The 22,703-nt window shown below is 43.3% G+C and overlaps 1 protein-coding gene and 1 long non-coding RNA gene across 3 annotated transcripts in view; one reads left to right on the plus strand and one right to left on the minus strand.

Annotated features, from left to right (window-relative positions):
• LOC144065312 (uncharacterized) overlaps window positions 1–22,703 on the plus strand; it is an 80,381-nt gene that overhangs the window by 33,250 nt on the left and 24,428 nt on the right. The gene's annotated exons all lie outside the window — the stretch shown is intronic.
• Window positions 12,115–22,266, minus strand: cyp26b1 (cytochrome P450, family 26, subfamily b, polypeptide 1). The gene is made up of 7 exons (XM_077589482.1): window positions 21,892–22,266; window positions 15,831–16,055; window positions 14,774–14,892; window positions 14,549–14,705; window positions 14,310–14,465; window positions 13,875–14,159; window positions 12,115–13,691 (listed from the first exon to the last, which is right to left on the minus strand). Exons 1-7 carry the CDS (start codon window positions 22,093–22,095, stop codon window positions 13,299–13,301), a joined length of 1,539 nt encoding a protein of 512 aa, XP_077445608.1. The 5' UTR covers window positions 22,096–22,266; the 3' UTR covers window positions 12,115–13,298.

Below are 22,703 nucleotides of genomic sequence, written 5' to 3' on the forward strand. Positions count from 1 at the left end.
CGTTTTCACCGCAACACAAAGGCGGAGTGTGTGTCTCGTGTTTGCACGACTTGGACTATTTGGCGGCGGCCGGCCGGCGGATACATTTCGCCGCTCGTCTTCCCGCAACATGACAGCGGAGAGTTTGAAGGGCCATAAACGATCCTTGGACGCCGTCCCGTCTAAAAATAAGTGAACGGGTCAAAAAACGTGGAGGTTTCCATTGGCTGTCTTGTATCTCTATTAGTTCCACACACACACTCTAAATATGCAGTAAGTTTAAGACGTTTCACCCAGGAAAAAGCTTATTTCTTATGATACGGATGTAGTATTTGTAGTAAATGTAGTATTTTAAGTATTAACTCATTTAGGACTCAATGGTTACAGCATTTTTGCTCCAAAACTGACGAAAAATTAAATTCCTGCGGTATTAATAACTCTTATAATCCACGGCTATCACGCTAGGCTAGTTTTTTTTACACCAAAAAGTACTTTGTGTACTTTCGTGGTCCTTCAGGTCCGATGTTCCTTTTTCGTGGTTCTTCAGGTCCAACGTTCCTTCTTTTTCGTGGTTCTTCGGGTCTGACGTTCCTTTTTCGTAGTCCTTCGGGTCCGACGTTCCTTATTTTTCGTGGTTCTTCGGGTTCGACGTATCTTTTTCGCGGCCCTTCAGGTCCGATGTTCCTTCTCTTTCGAAGTCCTTTGGGTCCAACGTTCGTTTTTTGTGGTCCTTCGAGTCCAACGTTCGTTTTTCGTGGTCTTACGGGTCCGATGTTCGTTTTTCGTGGTCCTACGGGTCCGACGTTCCTTCTTTTTCGTGGTCCTTCGGGTCTGACGTTCCTTCTTTTTCGTGGTTCTTCGGGCCCAACGTTGCTTTTTCGTGGTCCTTCGGGTCCAATGTTCCTTTTTCGTGGTCCTTTGGGTCTGACGTTCTTTCTTTTTTGTAGTCCTTCGGGTCCGACGTTCCTTTTTCGTGGTCCTTCGGGTCCGATGTTCCTTCTTTTTCGTGGTCTTTCGGGTCCGACGTTTCTTCTTTTTCGTGGTCCTTCAGGTCCGACGTTGCTTCTTTTTCGTGGTCCTTCGGGTCTGACGTTTCTTCTTTTTCGCAGTCCTTTGGGTCCGACCTTGCTTCTTTTTCGTGGTCCTTCAGGTCCAACGTTCCTTCTCTTTCGTAGTCCTTTGGGTCCAACGTTCGTTTTTTGTGGTCCTTCGAGTCCAACGTTCGTTTTTCGTGGTCTTTCGGGTCCAACGTTCGTTTTTCGTGGTCCTTAAGGTCCGACGTTCCTTCTTTTTCGTGGTCCTTTGGGTCCAACCTTCCTTCTTTTCCGTGGTCCTTCTTGTCCGACGTTTCTTTTTTTTCGTGGTCCTTCGGGTCCAACGTTGCTCCTTTTCCGTGGTCCTTCGGGTCAGCGCAAGTTCAGGGACTGGATCCCCCACCACAGGACATCCCAAAACCACAGCTATGACTTTTCGTAGGCACGCGCGGCTTCCTCGTGATGCTTTCAGGGACCCGGAGGAATGCCCTCCCGTTTTGTTGAGATTGATGAGATCTCCTTGCCGCCAACGCGCACGCGCCCGTGCTGACTTTTACATTTGCGGGTTTCTATGAATAGCAAGGCTGACCAGAAGCATGCAGCATCCTTGGCCGCCGCCCAACTTAAACGGAGCGTGTTTTGCTTGAGCTCAGCGAGACAGACGCTCGCCAAAACAAGTCGTCTCGCTACCGCCGGCCACGTGTAGGAGCGTGCGCGTGTTCCTGTGCGCGTATCTGTCTGTTTTATCCAAGGCGACTCATGCGGGAAAACAATTTCGGAAAACGGCCCGACGTTGACCCGCTTTTCCGTCCCGGTTTCGGAGTCCGTCGGGACCCGGCGGAACCATCAAACTTCTCCCACGTCGTTCTTGACCTCCTTATTATTTTTCCGTCATCTGCACGGGAGCGAGTTTGGAAAGTAGTGATGTCATTCTAAACAAGGTATTAGAAATCATTTGGGACACGCCCTCTTTCAGCCCGGCAACGGGGGCCTCGGCTCTGTTTAGTTGTGGTTCGAGAGACCGCAACGTTACTCGCCGGCGTGTGCGCGTACGTGTTTTCGTGTTCTGAATGAATGGAATGGGTGAGTCAGGTTCGCGACAGGTTCGATCCGATTCCTCTCGGTCAAAACGGATTGGACAACTAGAGCTTCTCCCAGTTTCAATGAATCGATACCAGGTGTGAGTTTATTTGGGGTCTCTTAGGCAAATCCTGGGGTCCCCTGCTATAGATTTTGGATTGTGACCTGTTGATTTTGCGGCATTTGTAAAATTTGCCCGTGAATTTTTGCAGCCAAGTTGCAACAGCAAAAATCGGTGATATCCGCAGTATTCTCTGCTCTGCTAATTAGAGTTGGCTAGTTATGAGGGAGTCAAATCTGGAATTTGATTCGTTCAAGAAACATTCGGTATTAACAGCCTAGGCCACATGTGCGAAAGTGGCGGCCCGGGGGCCAAATCTGGCCCCGCCGCATCATTGTGTGTGGCCCGGGAAAGTAAATGATGAGTGCCAACTTTCTGTTTTAGGATCAAATTAAAATGAAGAGTATAGATGTATATTAAATTTCCTGATTTTTTTTCCCCCTTTTAAATCAATAATTGTAATTTTTTAATTCATTTTTTCCGTGTTTTTAGTTCAAAAATCATTTTGTAAAATCTAAAAATATATTTTAAAAGCTAAAATAAACATTGTTTTAGATCAAGGGTGTCAGACACGGGTTGGTTTTAGATATATTTAGATTTTTTTTTAATTTTATAAATGGATTAAAAGCCCTGAATATTCAGCTTTTTGAACATAAAATTTCTGATTTCCCCCCTTTTAAATCAATATTTGTAAATTTTTAATCCATTTTTTCTGTGTTTTTAGTTCAAAAATCATTTTGTAAAATCTAAAAATATATTTTAAAAAAGCTCAAATATACAGTGTTTTAGATCTATTAAAACGGAATATTCAGGGCTTTTAATCCAGTTCTTTTAATCCATTTATTTAAAAAAATCTAAATATATCTAAAATGGTCCGGCCCACGTGAAATCAAGTTAATGTTAAAGCGGCCCGCGAACCAACCCGAGTCTGACACCCTTACCCTAGACCACATGTGTCAAAGTGGCGGCCCGGGGGCCAAATCTGGCCCGCCGCATCATTTTGTGCGGCCCGGGAAAGTGCCAACTTTCTGTTTTAGGATCAAATTAAAATCAAGAGTATAGATGTATATGAAATTACCTGATTTTCTCCCTTTTAGACCAATAATTGTAATTTTTCAATCCATTTTTTCTGTGTTTTTACTTCAAAAATCATTTTGTAAAATCAAAAAATATATTCACATTAAAGCGGCCCGCAAACCAACCTGAGTCTGACACCCTTGGCCTAGGCTATTCCGAAATAACTGGGCGTAAAAGACATCAAATTACGATAATGGATCATCCCGAATAAATTCATCAGGCCCGTTGACACATGGACTCTGAACCTGGCCAAGTCGGAGTCGTTTTCTGTCAACAGTAGCTCAGGTTTCACATGGATCGCAGAAGCATATCTTCTACGTCGCTTGGCCAAGTGTGCGCAGAACCGCAGCATAACCCGGCCGCGACGTCACTTGGCAGGGCGACCGGTCCTTAACCCAAACGTTAAGGCCGGTCGGAGTACCCACGGAGGCGCTACGCTGACGCTACTGCAACGTTTCCACCCCCGTTTGCTCTACCTGCTGGACTCCAAAGCCGTTTTCGTACCTTGGCTTTTTTCCACTCGGTCGGCGAGCTGATTGATGAGCCAAATAAATATTTTGGACTCGCCCATCCCTCTCTCTCTCTCGCGAACGCTCCAACGCTACGCTTAGATGAATGTCTGCGCGAGAGGACCGTTCATTTAGTAGCCCTCCATTTATTTCCCCACGCTGTGGTACGCGAACGGCGTGCCAGAAAATCTGGGCGCATCAGCAGTTTGCGCGACGCCCAAAGCTGCAGCCAAGCAGGTCGCCTTGCGAGAGTAAATTAGCAACAGAAAGCGAAACGTTTCCACTCGAGAATTTAGCGCCGACGCAAGTGGGGTTTGAAGACAATCGGGTCTTGTCTCGGTTTTAGGACTGCGTTTGCAAAAGGCCTTCCCGTTGAAGTTAATTGGACGTCAACGGCAGGTGATGAGTTAATATTTTGAAGGGAAAACAAAAGCAAACAACCCTTGATAGGTTGCTTCTGAAAGTCAGGGTGGAGGCGGGGCCTATAGAGCCAACCCGGGAGAAGAAAGGTATCAAAATGTAAAATAGAATTAGAATTAAGTTTAGTGTAAGGTTAGATTCAACTTATTTTTGAGTGTGTCTGCATCGTCATTCAAGTTCATTTAAATTTGTTTATGTCATGTTACGAGTGGGTTGCCATTCAAAAAGTCTAATTTTAGTACTATTAAACACATTTTAGTACTATTAAACCACTAGTTATTTGTTACTTTGTTATTAGATGGCGAATTAGAAGAAATAAAACATTTTTTCCAATCCAATATCTTGTTTTTGGTGTTTTTTCAGAGGGTTGGAACGAATTAATTTGTTTTTAGTTCATTTCAATGGGAAACGTTGGTTTGAGTTACGAGAAAATCGACATACGAGCTCAGTTCTGGAACGCATTAAGCTCGTATCTCGAGGTAGCACTGAAAGCTATCAAAATGTAAAACAAAAATAGAATTAAGTTTAGTGTAAGGTTAGATTCAACTTATTTTTGAGTGTCTGCATCGTCATTCAAGTTCATTTAAATTGGTTTATGTCATGTTACGAGTGTGTTGCCGTGCAAAAAGTCTCATTTTAGCACTATTAAACACATTTTAGTACTATTAAACCACTAGTTATTTGTTACTTTGTTAATAGATGGTTAATTAGTACAAATACAAATGTTTTTTCCAATCCAGTATCCTGTTTTGGGTGTTTTTTTCAGAGGGTTGGAACGAATTAATTTGTTTTTAGTTCATTTCAATGGGAAACGTTGGTTTGAGTTACGAGAAAATCGACATACGAGCTCAGTTCCGGAAGGCATTAAACTCGTATCTCAAGGTACTACTGAAAGCTATCAAAATGTAAAACAAAATTAGAATTAAGTTTAGTGTAAGGTTAGATTCAACTTATTTTTGAGTGTCTGCATTGTAATCCAAGTTCATTTCAATTTGTTTATGTCATGTTACGAGTGGGTTGCCATGCAAAAAGTCTAATTTTAGTACTATTAAACACATTTTAGTACTATTAAACCACTAGTTACTTGTTACTTTGTTATTAGATGGCGAATTAGAACAAATATAAATGTTTTTTACAATCCAATATCCTGTTTTGGGTGTTTTTTCAGAGGGTTGGAACAAATTAATTTGTTTTTAGTTCATTTCTATGGGAAACGTTGGTTTGAGTTATGAGAAAATCAACATACGAGCTCAGTTCTGGAACGCATTAAGCTCGTATCTCAAGGTACTACTGAAAGCTATCAACATGTAAAACAAAATTTGAATTAAGTTTAGTGTAAGGTTAGATTCAACTTATTTTTGAGTGTCTGCATCGTCATCCAAGTTCATTTAAATTTGTTTATGTGATGTTACGAGCGCGTTGCCATGCAAAAAGTCTAATTGTAGTACTATTAAACACATTTTAGTACTATTAAACCACTAGTTATTTGTTACTTTGTTATTAGATGGCGAATTAGAAGAAATAAAACATTTTTTCCAATCCAATATCTTGTTTTTGGTGTTTTTTCAGAGGGTTGGAACAAATTAATTTGTTTTTAGTTCATTTCTATGGGAAACGTTGGTTTGAGTTACGAGAAAATCGACATACGAGCTCAGTTCTGGAACGCATTAAGCTCGTATCTCGAGGTAGCACTGAAAGCTATCAACATGTAAAACAAAATTAGAATTAAATTTAGTGTAAGGTTAGATTAAACTTATTTTTGAGTGTCTGCATTGTAATCCAAGTTCATTTCAATTTGATTATGTCATGTTACAAGGGTGTTGCCGTGCAAAAAGTCTCATTTTAGTACTATTAAACACATTTTAGTACTATTAAACCACTAGTTATTTGCGACATTGTTAATAGATGGCGAATTAGAACAAATACAAATGTTTTTACAATCCAATATCCTGTTTTTGGTGTTTTTTCAGAGGGTTGGAACGAATTAATTGGTTTTTAGTTCATTTCTATGGGAAACGTTGGTTTGAGTTACGAGAAAATCAACATACGAGCTCAGTTCTGGAACGCATTAAGCTCGTATCTCGAGGTACTACTGAAAGCTATCAACATGTAAAACAAAATTAGAATTAAGTTTAGTGTAAGGTTAGATTCAACTTATTTTTGAGTGTCTGCATCGTCATCCAAGTTCATTCAAATTTGTTTGTTACTAGCGCGTTGCCATGCAAAAAGTCTCTCCATCTAATTTTAGTACTATTAAACCACTAGTTATTTGTTACTTTGTTATTAGATGGCGAATTAGAACAAATACAAATGTTTTTCCAATCTAATATCCTGTTTTTGGTGTTTTTTTCAGAGGGTTGGAACGAATTAATTGGTTTTTAGTTAATTTCTATGGGAAACGTTGGTTTGAGTTACGAGAAAATCGACATACGAGCTCAGTTCTGGAACGCATTAAGCTCGTATCTCGAGGTAGCACTGAAAGCTATCAAAATGTAAAACAAAATTAGAATTAAGTTTAGTGTAAGGTTAGATTCAACTTATTTTTGAGTGTCTGCATCGTCATCCAAGTTCATTTCAATTTGTTTATGTGATGTTACGAGCGCGTTGCCGTGCAAAAAGTCTAATTTTAGCACTATTAAACACATTTTAGTACTATTAAACCACTAGTTATTTGTTACTTTGTTAATAGATGGTGAATTAGAACAAATACAAATGTTTTTACAATCTAATATCCTGTTTTTGGTGTTTTTTCAGAGGGTTGGAATGAATTCATTGGTTTTTAGTTCATTTCAATGGGAAACGTTGGTTTGAGTTACGAGAAAATCGACATACGAGCTCAGTTCTGGAACGCATTAAGCTCGTATCTCGAGGTACCACTGAAAGCTATCAAAATGTAAAACAAAATTAGAATTAAATTTAGTGTAAGGTTAGATTCAACTTATTTTTGAGTGTCTGCATCGTCATCCAAGTTCATTTAAATTTGTTTATGTGATGTTACGAGCTTTTTGTCGTGCAAAAAGTCTAATTTTAATAATATGAAACACATTTTAGTACTATTAAACCACTAGTTACTTGTTACTTTGTTATTAGATGGCGAATTAGAACAAATACAAATGTTTTTACAATCTAATATCCTGTTTTTGGTGTTTTTTTCAGAGGGTTGGAACGAATTAATTAGTTTTTAGTTCATTTCAATGGGAAACGTTGGTTTGAGTTACGAGAAAATCAACATACGAGCTCAGTTCTGGAACAAATTAAGCTCGTATCTCGAGGTACCACTGTAATCAGTTGCTAATTGCTAATATTTGGAGTTTTTTGGTATTCACTCGCCCTTTAAAGGGTCTTAAATTTAAGAATTTTGGCAGTTCTGTCTACATCTCAAGTCCGTTTATGACAAAACTGAGGACATTTGACAATTCTTGAAAAATGGACTTCCTCAATTTTCCGTCAATCATTTGGAAAAGGAGCGCCGAAACGACCTAGCCTAGCCTGATTCATGCCATAATCCCAAAGTGGACCAGAGGAAAAACCTCGGCCATCTGGAAAATAATCCGGGGATGCCGACTGTGAGGACTGAGAACTTTTTATTCTCTTGAAACGGAGCGCGTTGGGTGTCCGCCGGTCATTTCTCTCGCTCTGACGTTAACTCGCAATTAGATAGCTCGTTAAAACGACGGCAGGCGCGCCAAAGGGAATCCTAAACCAGCCTCGTTGTAGACTTTGGATGATGGTGCACGGTGGAAACCGAATCATTTTGCGCGCCGACTGAAGCACCGCGCCATTTTTTTTTTTTCATGGCGTCGCGGTTTTGCCAGGGAAATAATTGCACTGGAATGGATTTAGAACTGAAAAAAAATTAGCCGAAATGTCATTCGCGGCGTCTTTAACACTTTGTCAGGTAGCCAATAAAATGGCCTTGAAAACTTGACATTACTGGTAGTTGTAGTACAAGTACACGCATGAATACGCGATCTTATTGTACTCGTACACACGACAATGTCTTTGTAGTACGAGTACTTGTAATACTTTGAAACGAGTGTGTATCTTTTTAAACACAAGCCCTGCTTTTAGTAGTAGTAGGCCTGCTTATTGCACAAATATTTGTAGTACTAGTACGAGTGTTTGGAGTACATGTAATTGTAGTACTAGTACTTTTAACACTAGTGCACATGTTTTTAACACTAGCATGCATTTTTAATACTTGCATCCTTGCTTTTAGTAGTAGAAGGCATGCTTGTAGTACTAATATACCTGTATTTGTAATTGTAGTATTTGTACTTTGAACACTAGTGCGTATATTTTTAACACTATTATGCCTGCTTTAAGTACTTGTGTCCCTGCTTTTAGTAGTAGTAGGCCTGCTTGTAGTACTAATACCCATATTTGTAGTACTAGTCTGCATGTTTGTAGTACATGTAATTGTGGTACTGTATTTTTAAGACTAGTGTATATTTTTACACTATTATCCCTGCTTTAAGTACTTGTGTCCCTGCTTTTAGTAGTAGTAGGCCTGCTTGTAGTACTAATACCCATATTTGTAGTACTAGTATGCATGTTTCTGGTACATGTAATTGTAGTACTTGTATTTTTAAGACTAGTGTATATTTTTAACACTATTATCCCTGCTTTAAGTACCTGTGTCCCTGCTTTTTGTAGTAGTAGGCCTGCTTGTAGTACTAATACCCATATTTGTAGTACTAGTATGCATGTTTGTAGTACATGTAATTGTAGTACTGTATTTTTAAGACTAGTGTGTATATTTTTAACACTAGTACCCCTGCTTTTAGTAGCAGTAGCCCTGCTTGTAGTACTAATACCCATATTTGTAGTAGTGGTACGCATGTTAGTAGTACATGTAATTGTAGTACTATTTTTAAGATTAGTGTGTATATTTTTGACAAGAGTACCCCTGCTTTTAAATACTTGTATCCCTGCTTTTACGTACTTGTATCCCTGATTTTAGTACTAAGACCCGTATTTGTAGTAGTGGTACGCATGTATGTTATACATGTAATTATAGTACTTGTACTTTTAACACTAGTGTGTATATTTTTAACACAAGTACCCCTTTGTTAAGTACTTGTATTGCTGCTTCTAAGTACTTGTATCCCTGATTTTAGTAGTAGTAGCCCTGCTTGTAGTACTAATATCTGTATTTGTAGTCATAGGATGCATGTTTGTTATGCATGTAATTATAGTACTTGTACTTTTAACACTAGTGTGTATATTTCTAACACGAGTACCCCTGCTTTTAGATACTTGCATCCCTGCGTTAAGTACTTGTATCCCTGATTTTAGTACTAATACCCGTATTTGTAGTAGTGGTACGCATGTATCTTATACATGTAATTGTAGTACTTGTACTTTTAACACTAGTGTGTATATTTCTAACACAAGTACCACTGCTTTTAAATACTTGCATCCCTGCTTTTACGTACTTGTATCCCTGATTTTAGTACTAATACCCGTATTTGTAGTTGTGGTACGCATGTATGTTATACATGTAATTATAGTACTTGTACTTTTAACACTAGTGTGTATATTTCTAACACGAGTACCACTGCTTTTAGATACTTGTATCCCTGCTTTTACGTACTTGTATCCCTGCTTTTACGTACTTGTATCCCTGATTTTAGTACTAATACCCGTATTTGTAGTTGTGGTACGCATGTATCTTATACATGTAATTGTAGTACTTGTACTTTTAACACTAGTGTGTATATTTCTAACACGAGTACCACTGCTTTTAAATACTTGCATCCCTGCTTTTACGTTTTTGTATCCCTGATTTTTAGTACTAATACCCGTATTTGTAGTAGTGGTACACATGTATCTTATACACGTAATTGTAGTACTTGTACTTTTAACACTAGTGTGTATATTTTTAACACGAGTACCCCTGCTTTTAGATACTTGCATCCCTGCGTTAAGTACTTGTATCCCTGATTTTAGTACTAATACCCGTATTTGTAGTAGTGGTACGCATGTATCTTATACATGTAATTGTAGTACTTGTACTTTTAACACTAGTGTGTATATTTCTAACACGAGTACCACTGCTTTTAAATACTTGCATCCCTGCTTTTACGTACTTGTATCCCTGATTTTAGTACTAATACCCGTATTTTTAGTTGTGGTACGCATATATGTTATACATGTAATTGTAGTACTTGTACGTTTAACACTAGTGTGTGTATTTCTAACACGAGTACCACTGCTTTTAAATACTTGCATCCCTGCTTTTACATACTTGTATCCCTGATTTTAGTACTAATACCCGTATTTGTAGTAGTGGTACGCATGTATCTTATACATGTAATTGTAGTAATTGTACTTTTAACACTAGTGTGTATATTTTTAACATGAGTACCCCTGCTTTTAAATACTTGCGTCCCTGCGTTAAGTACTTGTATCCCTGATTTTAGTACTAATACCCATATTTGTAGTAGTGGTACGCATGTATCTTATACATGTAATTGTAGTACTTGTACTTTTAACACTAGTGTGTATAATAATGTGTGTAATAATTGCACTGGAATGGATTTAGAGCTGAAAACGGCGTCTTTAACACTTCGTCAGGTAGCCAATAAGGTTAAAATCCTAGGAAAATGGCGCCCACTTTTTTAGTCGCTAATTCTGGTTGTGATGTCACAACCAGAATTGATCATCTTGCCTAGCTTGTTTAGCGCATCGCTAGTGAGTTACACGTCAAATGTGCCCTGTTATCATTTTACTTAGTCACTTATTGCCGTATTTCCAGACTAGAGAGAAATAGGTTGTCAATGTCGGTCAATTTGCGGCGCAAACATTGATTTTTTGGGGGCCGCGAGGTCGCGGCGAGACGATGAGAAAAGTCACCGGAGACGAGGGGATCGGCTTTCGTAGAAAAGTCCACCCTACGGCCGGCCAGGCGGCGGCGGCGGCGGCGGTTTCCCGTGAGCCGTGTCGGATGTCCCGTGTCAGGTCGTGCGGTTTCGTCATCTTGAAGCACTTAGCGAACATCTTTGAAGAGTGTGCGCTCGGAGGTGTGTTTTTCGCTCCTCTGTTTCCCGTCGGGATGAAGAAGTCTTTGGAAAAACTTCCGTCTCGCAGCCGACTTGACCTCGGGTTAGCCTAGCGACGGTGTATACGCGGGAGGGAGATGTTGACCTAATGACCCCGTGGGTTCACAGCCATTTTTACCTTTGACTGCAAAAAAAACTCTCAAATTTAAACCTTTTGGGGATAGCGGTCACTGCGGCTATTCAAAAGTTGACACTAAAGACCCTTTAAAGGGCAAGTGAATACAAAAAAAACTCCAAATATTAGCAATTAGCAAATGATTACAGTGGTACCTCGAGATATGAGCTTAATGCGTTCTGGGATTGAGCTCGTATGTTGATTTTCTCGTAACTTAAACCAACGTTTCCCATTGAAATGAACTAAAAACTCATTAATTCGTTCCAACCCTCTGAAAAAAACACCAAAAACAGGATATTGGATTGGAAAAACATTTTTATTTGTTCTAATTTGTCATCTAATAACAAAGTAACAAATAACTAGTGGTTTAATAGTACTAAAATGTGTTTAATAGGACTATAATTAGACTTTTTGCACGGCAACACGCTCGTAACATAACATAAACACATTGAAATTAACTTGGATGAGGATGCAGACACTCAAAAATAAGTTGAATCTAACCTTACACTAAATTTTATTTTAAATTTTGATACCTTTCTTCTCCCGGGTTGGCTCTATTAGGCCCCGCCTCCACCCTGACTTTCAGATGCAACCTATCAAGGGTTGTTTGCTTTTGTCTTCCCTTCAAAATATTAAAAAAAATATTATTATTACCTGCCGTTGACGTCCAGGACTGCCCCAGTCCAAATAGATTGGACATCTAGCCAGCAAATGATATCAATGGATGCTATTTAAGTCCTAATTCATGCTTAACTAATGCAATATGAGTAGTCAGTTTTCTTTTACTACATATTTTATTGCAGGAGTACATTGAACAACCACGGTTATAAAAAAAAAAAAGATAGACATTCATAATTCAGCTAAGTAACATAAAATTTCCAATGAAAAGAAACCCAAATATGTACACGACGTTCAGACAAAGCATCAGGAAAGAGGAAATGTAGTCGCTTGGCCCTTAAAAAATAGTTTTAACCTCAAGTGCTTTGCGTTTTCCATAATTAATAGCAAATAAAATGCAGCCATAATAAGTCTGAATAACAAAACACGACATAATTACAGTCATCCATTAACACTATTAACAATTTCCACATTGTGTACAATGTAAATGAAATACATAACATTCTCTAGAAATCCAGTATTTTCCTTTTCTTCCTTTATTTCGGCTCAAAACTAAAACGACTCTGTAGTAGAATACAAAATAATAACATTAATAATAGGTTATTAGTCAATAGCTGAATTTTCCCGTGTCTTGCGAACTTGCTTGAGTAATGCACAATCGTGAAGGGGGGGCGGGGCATAGCAGGTTTACGTTTTTTTTTTTCCGCTTTGTACAAAATGCCCAGGCTAAAATGGCGTGTAGTGCGTTTGCAGTTGTTGGAAAATTCTGCCTTTTTTTTCGCGAGGGTTGAGGCGCGGAGGGCCGGGCGGAATTTTTGCCAAAAAACAAACGGGTTGGGACGTCTCCGACTCTCCGCGAGACGACGTCCACCGAGAAGCAGCAAATCCTGAACGAGTCAGTGGTGTGTGTTAAGAAAGGAGTGCAAGCCACGTGGAACGGTTTTCTCGAAGCAGCAAATAGGGAGCGACGCCGCCGTCCAAACTAGCGTGACGAGGACGAGCGGCGTTTACCTGTGGGCTTGTTTTCATCCCCGGGTTTAGACACTCGTGGTTGGCAAGGCAATTGAACTCTAAAAGGATCAGCTGGAAAACCGTTCAAAGATCCAAACTGGGGTTTTACCTTAGTTTGGCCGATTGGCGCCCATTCAAAACCCCCCCAAAGTCTTTGTTTCCTGTCGTCCGGTACCCTGTTTGATCCGCCTTGCCTATTGACGCCGATGATTGCTTGTTGTCGAGATGAGAGCGGGATCCTTTTCCTTCTCCGGCGGAAGAGTTTTTGGAGACGAAAGTGCGGCGGCGGGGGGGTGGCGTCCTTGTTCCCCCCTCTGCGGCCGACCGCCTTCACACGGTGGCGCCGAGGAGCTCCTCGGACTTGGCCATGATCTCGTTCTGGTTGGAGTCCAGGCCGTAGAACTTGACCTTGAGCCCGTCCACCGGGTGGACCACGGGCACGGTGACCACGCGCGGGAAGTGTCGCGTGGCCAGCTCGAAGCGACTGGTGCTGGCTAGTTCGATAGCCAGGATGCGTAGGAAGAGCGTGGCCAACTGCTTGCCCAGGCAGGACCTGACCCCGCCCCCGAATGGCAGGTAGTGGAAGCGCCCTTCCTTGTCTTCGCCGCGTTCCTGGCTGAAACGGTCCGGGTCGAAGGCGTCCACGTCCTTGAAGACGGACGATGTGTCGTGGGTGTCCCGGATGCTGTACATCACGCTCCAGCCTTTTGGGATCTGCACCCCCTGGATGCCCAAAGACAAGCAAACGCAAAACATAAAGCAACGGCTCAGAAAACGACTAAAATCTAAGGATGGTAAAAGATTCTACTAACGCAAGACCAACTAGCGAGTTTTACAAACTTGGGGCAACCTCAAAAGTGCCCCGTCCGTCAACAAAATGAATTCTCCATCGCCCTCTTGACTCACATCGAGTTCGAAGGTCTGCACGGCGGTCCGGTAGGCCCCCGAGACGGGCGTGAAGAGCCTGAGGACCTCTTTGATGACGCAGTCCAAGTACTTGAGGCTGACGATGGTGTCGAGACGCAGCTCGCCCTCGGGGCACAGTCGTCCGTTCTGCAGGAACCCGCGGACCCTCAGCTCCTCCCGTAGGCGCTCCAGGACCGGCGGGTGGCGCAGGAGCTGCATGATAAGGGAGGTACTGGCGCTGGCCGTGGTGGCGAAGGCGGCGAAGATCAGCTCGATGGTGGACTCCTGTAACGGCGCGTGAAGACGCAAAAAAAGTCAGCTTTTGTTGACGGGGGACGAAAATAACACGCGGGTTGTCATCTGCTTCCAACTGGAACGATTGATGAGCGAGGTGACAAAAGGGCTCGTGTGGGTGGGACGGAATTTAGCTCCCACCTTTAGCTCCTGCATGGTGAGCTCCGCGTTGTTCTCCTTGGCGCTCTCCATCAGGACGTCCAAGGCGTCGCTGTAGTCTTTGCCATGCGGACACAACGGTTTCTCCCGGATGGCTTTCTCGATGCTCTTTTGCAGCTTGTCGCGTGCTCGCAGACCCTGCACGCAGCCAGCGGCGGGGAAAAAAACGGGTAAATATCCCACTCGGAGTCCGGCAAAGCACTTTTGGCAGGTGCGCCTACCTTCCGGTAGCCGCTGAAGGGCATGTCGATAGGCAAGCTGAAGAGGTTGTTGACAAAGTCCTGGAAAGTGGAGAACAGGTGCCTCATTTCCTCTTCGGAGACCCGGAATCCCAGAAGCACCCTCACCGCCATGGTGAAGGACAACCGCTGGCTCTCCCTGAGAGAGAAGCAAGGATTCCCGATCAGCACGAGGACCGCCGGGTACCCGTGGTGGGCGGAGCTTACCTGTAGACGTTGATGGGCTCTGGGTTGGAGCTCCACACTCGCAGGCTCTCCTGGATCACTTGCTGAATTTTGGGAAGGTACGACTCCAAGGCCTCGTGGCTGAAGACTTTGGCAAACACCTGCGAGAAGGGATAAGATGACAGATTGGGTGTCCCTTCTTGCCTCCATGTGACATTTGCGTAGCATTTGCGCCACGCAATGTTTTGGAATTCTGATGTCGGGTAGTCATTTTGCTACACCGCAGAAACGTGACTGTCTCGGCGTAGCCTTAGGCGCGCACACAGTGTGCAGTATAGCGAGCGACACACAGACACAGAGGTCCTAATAACGTCCATATGTCTCAAATTATGTGCTTTAAGTGCTGTGAGCTGCTGGTTCCTCAAACATGTAAAGACTCCTTTATTCTTCGTGCCGGCCTCCATTTTGCCAGCCCAAGAGTCCTACTCGTCTTTTACCGGGTAGCCCGTTTCTCTCGGGGTCTTCATTGTCACGTCAGCGTTGGACTAAGAACGGTCAAGGGTGGGGACGAGTTAGCGTCTCAAGTGGCAGCCCCCTCTGCTGGCCCCGGGCCTGCAGGTGCAGGCGCGTATTCGGGTGCGTGCGCGGTAAGGGGGCCTCGGCAGAAAGCCCCTCTTTGTGCCTTCCTAATCAGGGGTCATTACACGAGGTTAGCGCAGAGAGTCTCCGGGGAGCCGAGAAAGGATCAGAGCCCAGATTAGACCCGGCCGACCTCTCGCCGTCCCCGGGCGCCGCCGCAGCGGACCCCGCCCACCTCGCGGAGGTCCCGGCGGGAGAAAGTGAGAGACTGATTTACAGGAAATGCACCGGGTTGTGCCTTGCTGTGTGTGTGTGTGTGTGAGGAAGGTAGGCATTTACCCCGGGGACGAGGGGATAATGGCAATAAGTGGCTGATTACCTGAAATGGTCCTGGTGAGGAAAAGATGGCGGAAAGAGAGATAATAAGCATCGGGGAGGAATTAAAGGGGGCACGGTTACGAACAGAGAAGTGGCTCTTCCAGGACTCGCCGATTCGGGGGGCGTCCGACTTAGTACTGACCTTCCTCCTTTTGCGGTGGATGTCACCGATGCTGTTGGCCAGGGAATTGGGTCCGAGCAGGGCGGCGGTACTCTGCGGCCAGTCCACCGTTACCAGCGTGTGCTCGCCCATCAGCACCTTGCGCACGTTCTCGGCGCCCGTCACCCGGATCAGCGGGCGGCCCAGCAGATGGGTCTTGAACACGTTGCCGTACTTCCGCCTCCGCGACGCGTGGAAACCCGAACCCTGCACAGTCAAGAGAGAGACATTCCGGGTCACGTCGTGGCCACAGAGACATTTTTTTGGACTCTCGCCCTGTAAATGGGCGGAGTGTGTGCGGCCGAAGCGGCTCGCCGTGTTCCGCACACAGGCGCGTTATTCACACGCACTCGTGTGGTGTCACACATGCTGGCAGCAAATTCATAAAATTCACAAAAACGTGCAAAGTCAACAAACGTGGCGAGGGCGGACTGTGACAACACTAACTGGTTTGACCCTACTGGAGGCCTCTCGTTGGGGGCGGGGGGGGCGGAGTATGTTACGCTTCGCACACGACTGCCGCAAAGTGTCAAACATACCCGCGCGGCGTGACGATAAAGAATATACGCTTGCGAGAGGACTTGAATTTACCACCTTGTTTCATTACTACAGCACGGATAGCCATTTCATTCATTGCTAATTACGGCCAAGGCTTTAGCCTGTCGTTTTCATCCTGAGTGACACGCCCACCTTCCCGCCGGCCCGCGCGAATGGAGCCCAGATGCGGCTAATTAGCATTTTCTAATTGTGCTAACCGGCCTCAGATGTGCGTGCCTTGACAGGGTGTCGACGCTTGAACGCTTGCGAACGTGAACCCGCCCCTTTAGCCTCCTGACGGACCCCTGGGTTCTAGAATTTTCGGGGGTCGTGGCATTTTCACAGCTCCTGTACACTTTTTTTTCGTTTTTTTTTTACTACGCACACTCGCCAGGTCTCTGGAGCCCTCGGGGTGCACGCGAACGTGTGTGCGCGAGTTGTTTTCCGAGCTACATTTTGCTGCCACATGGCTGTAGCGCGGTTTAGTATGTCTGCTTGGCATGCCGGCCTACGCAAACGTGCACGTACACACACACAAACAGTGGAAGGGGAGTTCCTCAGGCAGCGAGACAAGGCTCCCTTTCACACTCCCAAGATACACCATCAGATTGGCGCGTGTGTACGCGCCTGAGCGCAATACATTACTATACATTTTTTCCATTCCACCATTTCTTTTACTCTTTTCCCCGCCCATTTTGCCAGGACGCAAAACGCCGTTCCTGACAAACCCGACATTGTACGTACGTGCGCGGTAGGGGTGTGGTCAGGATGGCATTTAGCTCAAAAGGTGAGAAATCCCAAAACTGGCAAGATACACACAAATACACACACACACACACACACCCGGAGAATGGAAAAGTTGTGACGAAACGAAGCCGAGTCGCTCGACAGCCGCGCTTGAAAAGCGGGTACCTCCAAAATAATAACCGAGGAGAGCTCCCAGAAACGCGTACACGCCCAGGGTCCGAGCGACGCTAAAAATACCCGTGTTCTGTTGGCGTTGGCCCGTTAGAGAACCTGCGCTTGGCCTTATAAATGTCCCCTTTGTAGCGCAGTGGAAATGTCCAACAAATGACTCTTTTATTAGGCCGTGACAAAAAAACACAGCTAATGATGTTGACTTAGATCTGTGTGTGCGTGTGTATGTGTGTGACATATCACGGTGATGCTTAACAGGGTGACAGTGGGGGTTTTGCTTTACAGGAAGGGGGGGTGGGGAAACAACTTTGAGTCTACTAAACACACGCTTTGCAGTCAAAAACTATTTCGACTATTTGGATGTCACGAGGGAGTGCGGCTCTTCAACCGTGTTTGGGAAATAAACGGGTTGTTTTTTTTATGCAAAACGTGGGTTATCTGCCAAACTGCTAGTCTTATTAAACCAGGACTTAAATCTCCAGAAAAGTCAGATTTTAGAATACTTGGCATGGCAACATGGCCGTTTTGAATGGAGAATGTATTTAAATGTTGATTGGCCGCCATAATTCCCAGTTCAAAATGGGTCGGATGTGTACTGGTGGCAAACTGGTTTGAATTCCCAGCATGGATTTCCATTGTTGGGCGTTTTAATATCAAATATCTTCTTTGACTAACTACCACAACACATACTCTGTGAATACTAGTATACATGTACCTGGGCTGGCTGAGTTTTTCCACCAATAGCAATCTGCAAGGACATGCCCACTAGGTGGTGCTCAAGCACCTGCGCCAATGACCTTGTTTCTGCTTTGTTTTTTTTGTCTTCATCAACATGAGAAAAATTGAAATGAATGTTTCTGGCGTCAACAAAAATGGCGGCCATGATATTGTGAGTTTGTACATGTGCTCTCACTTAGCTGACCTTGCACAATCACCCTAATTCAATTGTGTTTGTCAGGGGGGGGAAAGTTTTTCAATGATTTATTTCCAACTCCCAATAACCATGTTAGCTTCTATTGCGCAATTGTTTGGATGGCGTAAATTATTCGGGTATATTTATTGGTTAAAATTCATTAGACGTGGCGAGAGATTTGTAAAGAAAAACAAAAAAAATCTATTTTTTTTTTTCTATATGTAGCTTTATGTATTTTGGGGAATTTTTTTGTAGTTAGGTAATACTATTTTTTTTCTTTAAAAATATATATATGTATTTAAAATTAGCCATTGCAAAATACGTGCATGCAATGCTGATACCACAACTGGACGACCAATGGCAGTGGTTTTTCAATGATTTATCTCCAACTCCCAATAACCATGTTAGCTTCTATTGCGCAATTGTTTGGATGGCGTCAATTATTCGGGGATATTTATTTGGTTAAAATTGATCAGACGTGACGAGAGATTTTTAAAGCAAAACAAAAAATTACTATTTTTTTTCTATATATGTAGCTTTATGTATTTTGGGGAATTTTTTTGTAGTTAGGTAATACTATTTTTTTTTTTAAATATATATATGTATTTAAAATTAGCCATTGCAAAATACATGCATGCAATGCTGATACCACAACTGGACGACCAATGGCAGTGGCTGGTCAATATGATTTTTAAAAAAAAAATTTAATCATATAAATGTGTTAGGAATACTGAAGAAAAATTAACATTTCGAGTCAGGTGACCAAGTTTGACGAAGCGGTCGCGAGGAAAGTTAAAAGTGAGGTAAAAGGAGGAGCTTAAAAAAAAAGGCCGCGAGGGAATTCCTCCCCTCTTTTCAGCTGTCAATCATTCCCACTCGGCCAGAGATGCCCGAACGCCGCCATAGGACCTGGACTCGACAATGACCCGCGTCGCCTCGCGGTCACGCCGCCGCGTCAAAAAGAGAAGGAGGAAGGAAGGGAGGAAGGCGGGGAAAGAAAAGGAGGAAGACTGAACGGCGGCGAGGGAGGAGGAGGAGGAGGAGGAGGGCGGATTAGCCGCCAAGGGCTTCGGATAGTTCAGCCAGAACACGAGTAGAATGCGGCGAGGGCGAGCGAGGGGAGAGGGAGCGAGAGAGTGAGAGCGTTGGCCCCTGACCTGAGGACATTTTAGAAAAGGAGATTATGCTTGTTGAAAACCCTCTAAGCGCTCACCCCGGGACCCCCGTTAATACCCCCTCTCCCGACACACACACACACACACATTCTGGAAAGTGTGTTCCTTCCAAAGTAGTTCGCCGGCGTTCGAGTCCAATTCCCGTTCGGGACGGTGGCTTTAGAGCGCCTCGTTGAGCGCAAGCGTGACATAACGGGTTTTTTTTAACGAAAATGTTTCCGTTGGTTTTCGACGGCGACATCATCACATTTTCCGGGGAAATTGCCTTGGGGATGCTTTGCTCTCATTGGCTGGAGGTTTTCCTATTCTTTTTTTGTCCAGGTGACGGGGAGGAGCGGATTGACAAAAAAAAATGGCGTTTTGGGTTAAAAACGTATAGAAATTGGCTGCATATTTTGATGATGATGAATTTTAAAACTCGCAAATCTTAATGTATAGGCCTTTAAAAATTAAAATTAAATTTTTCATATTTAAGCGTAAATGTGAGCGATAAAATCGGAATTTTTCTCGGCAATTTTTCATTGCAAAAAATTGTGGGAAATATTACAAAAAAAATGAATTATCTGTTTCCACACTAGTTTTGACCCAAAAGTGCCCTAAAATCAAGGGGAAATTATTAATTTTGACATTTTGCCCCCCCCACCCGCGTTTGTTGATGCTGATTTTCAGGTGGAAATGACCAAAAAATACACGTCCCGCATTTCAAACGTCTCCCGTTGCCCATGTGGTTTGAATCTGGGGAACGCTATAATAGCCGGGACAAGTCGCCAGGTTTTTTTTTTTGCACCCCCACGACACGCGTCCTTCCTTTGTCCATGCGCTGGTTTTCAATGTAAAAGCAACCCGCAGACATACACTTGACCCGGAAAATTCCCAGACTTAAACACAATCAAAAATGTAAAATTCCCTCCTTTTGTGAGTACACCGCATTTTTCCCATGTTTTTTTTTACCACTTGCATGTCACCGTCACTTATTTTAATGACTCTTAATTGCATTTATTGTGTTTTTGGCCAAAACTTTTGGGACAGTTATCCTCATTGAAAATAAGTACAATTCAAGCTAATTTAGCAAATAATAAGGTAAAATTCCCTCTTTTTGTTAGTACACCGCATTTTTTGCCATTTTTTTTACCACTTGCATGTCACCGTCACTTATTTTAACGACTCTTAATTGCATTTATTGTCTTTTTTGGCAAAACTTTTTGGACAGTTATCCCCATTGAAAAGAAGTACAATTCAAGCTAATTTAGCCAAAAAAATGTACAATTCCCTCCTTTTGTCAGTACACTGCATTTTTTTAACACTTATATGTCACCGTCACTTATTTTAACGACTCTTAATTGCATTTATTGTCTTTTTCTCAAAAGTTTTGGGACAGTTATCCCCATTGAAAATAAGTACAATTCACAGTCAAGCTAATTTGGCCCAAAAATGTAAAATTCCCTCCTTTTGTCAGTACACTACATTTTTTTAACACTTATATGTCACAGTCACTTATTTTAATGACACTTAATTGCATTTATTGTCTTTTTCTCAAAACTTTTGGGACAGTTATCCTCATTGAAAATAAGTACAATTCACAGTCAAGCTAATTTGGCCAAAAAATGTAAAATTCCCTCCTTTTGTCAGTAAACTACTTTTTTTTTAACACTTATTTGTCACCGTCACTTATTTTAATGACTTAATTGCATTTATTGTCCTTTCTCAAAACTTTTGGGACAGTTATCCTCATTGAAAATAAGTACAATTCACAGTCAAGCTAATTTGGCCAAAAAATGTAAAATTCCCTCCTTTTGTCAGTACACTACATTTTTTTTAACACTTATTTGTCACCGTCACTTATTTTAATGACTTAATTGCATTTATTGTCCTTTCTCAAAACTTTTGGGACAGTTATCCTCATTGAAAATAAGTACAATTCAAGCTAATTTAGCAAATAAAAATGTAAAATTCCCTCTTTTTTGTCAGTACAGCACATTTTTTCCCATTTTTTAACCACTAATATGTCACCGTCACTTATTTTAACAGCTCTTAATTGCATTTATTCTTTTTCTCAAAACTTTTGGGCCGGTTATCCCCATTGAAAAGAACTACAACTCACAGCCAAGCTAATTTAGCAAATAAAAACATACAATTCCCTCCTTTTGACAGTACACTACATTTTTTTAACACTTATATGTCACCGTCACTTATTTTAACAACTCTTAATTGCATGTATTATCTTATTCTCAAAACTTTTGGGACATTTATCCCCATTTGAAAATAACTACAATTCACAGCCAAGCTAATTTTGCTAATTCCGTGAGTTTACCGGTAATGGTAAACGCCCATTTCGTCGGGAACCGGGAGGGTTGGCCGAGGGGTCGTTTTTACCCCCGAACGGGGAGAAAAAAAACGAGACCCACGTAAAACATACGAAAAGCGGAATTCCGAAGCGCTAAAATCAAAGATAATCGTAGCATCCGAGAAAACCCCGATTTGGGGAGTAGGGGGGACTCACCTGCAAAAGCCAATGGCAGGTCTCCCCGATGAAGGGGAAGCCCATGGACCCCTTGGGCATGGGGAGCTTGCACTTCTTATCCCGCGTGGCGGTCCAGCGCAGCTGCCACAGCTGCTGTGACACGGCGAGCAGCAGCGCCACGCACAGCGCGCACGCCGCCAGCGTGGCCAGAGCAGACAGCAGGTCGAAGGTGTCGAAGAGCATGCTGGGGCTGCGGGTGGGGGGGGGACGAAGGTGCGCGACCAGTTCCCTAGCAGCCGGACCACCTCATGTCGCTGGCGTGAAGGTGAAGATGAGGAGGAGGAGGAGGAGGAGAGAGAAGGAGGAGGAGGAGGAGGATGCTGCGCGCGCGTGTGGGCGCACTGTGCGTGTGTGCGTCAGTCAAATGAGTGTTTATATAGCGCGCGGGCAGCGGCCAAGGTCTCCCCCCTCCCCGCTTTTCTGCTCCACCTCCTTCGGCTCCTGGAGGACCCCCGCCTCACCCGCGCCTCCCCCCAAGGCGCTGGAAGAGGAGGTGACGCTAGGACTATCACCTGCGCGGGGGAAAAGGGAAGCGCGCCAAGATGGGGGGGGGGGGAATTGGAGTTACGGTGGATTTTTTTGGGGGGGGGGGGGTCGTACAAGAGAAAAGACGGGAAAAATTAAAGTTAAATCTCGGGGGATGGAACCAGCGACGGGGTAGGTGGCGATAACTTGCTCTCGGGGGTTTCGCTACCCTCTCCGCCCATGTCTGAGGTCTACTTGTTGCACGATGTCGCCGCCTGGTGGTGGTGAGATGTGTAAATGGGATTAGCAGGGAATCCCCTGGGATT

This window comes from Stigmatopora argus, chromosome 20 (assembly GCF_051989625.1).
Source record: "Stigmatopora argus isolate UIUO_Sarg chromosome 20, RoL_Sarg_1.0, whole genome shotgun sequence".
In the NCBI taxonomy this organism is placed as follows: domain Eukaryota; kingdom Metazoa; phylum Chordata; class Actinopteri; order Syngnathiformes; family Syngnathidae; genus Stigmatopora; species Stigmatopora argus.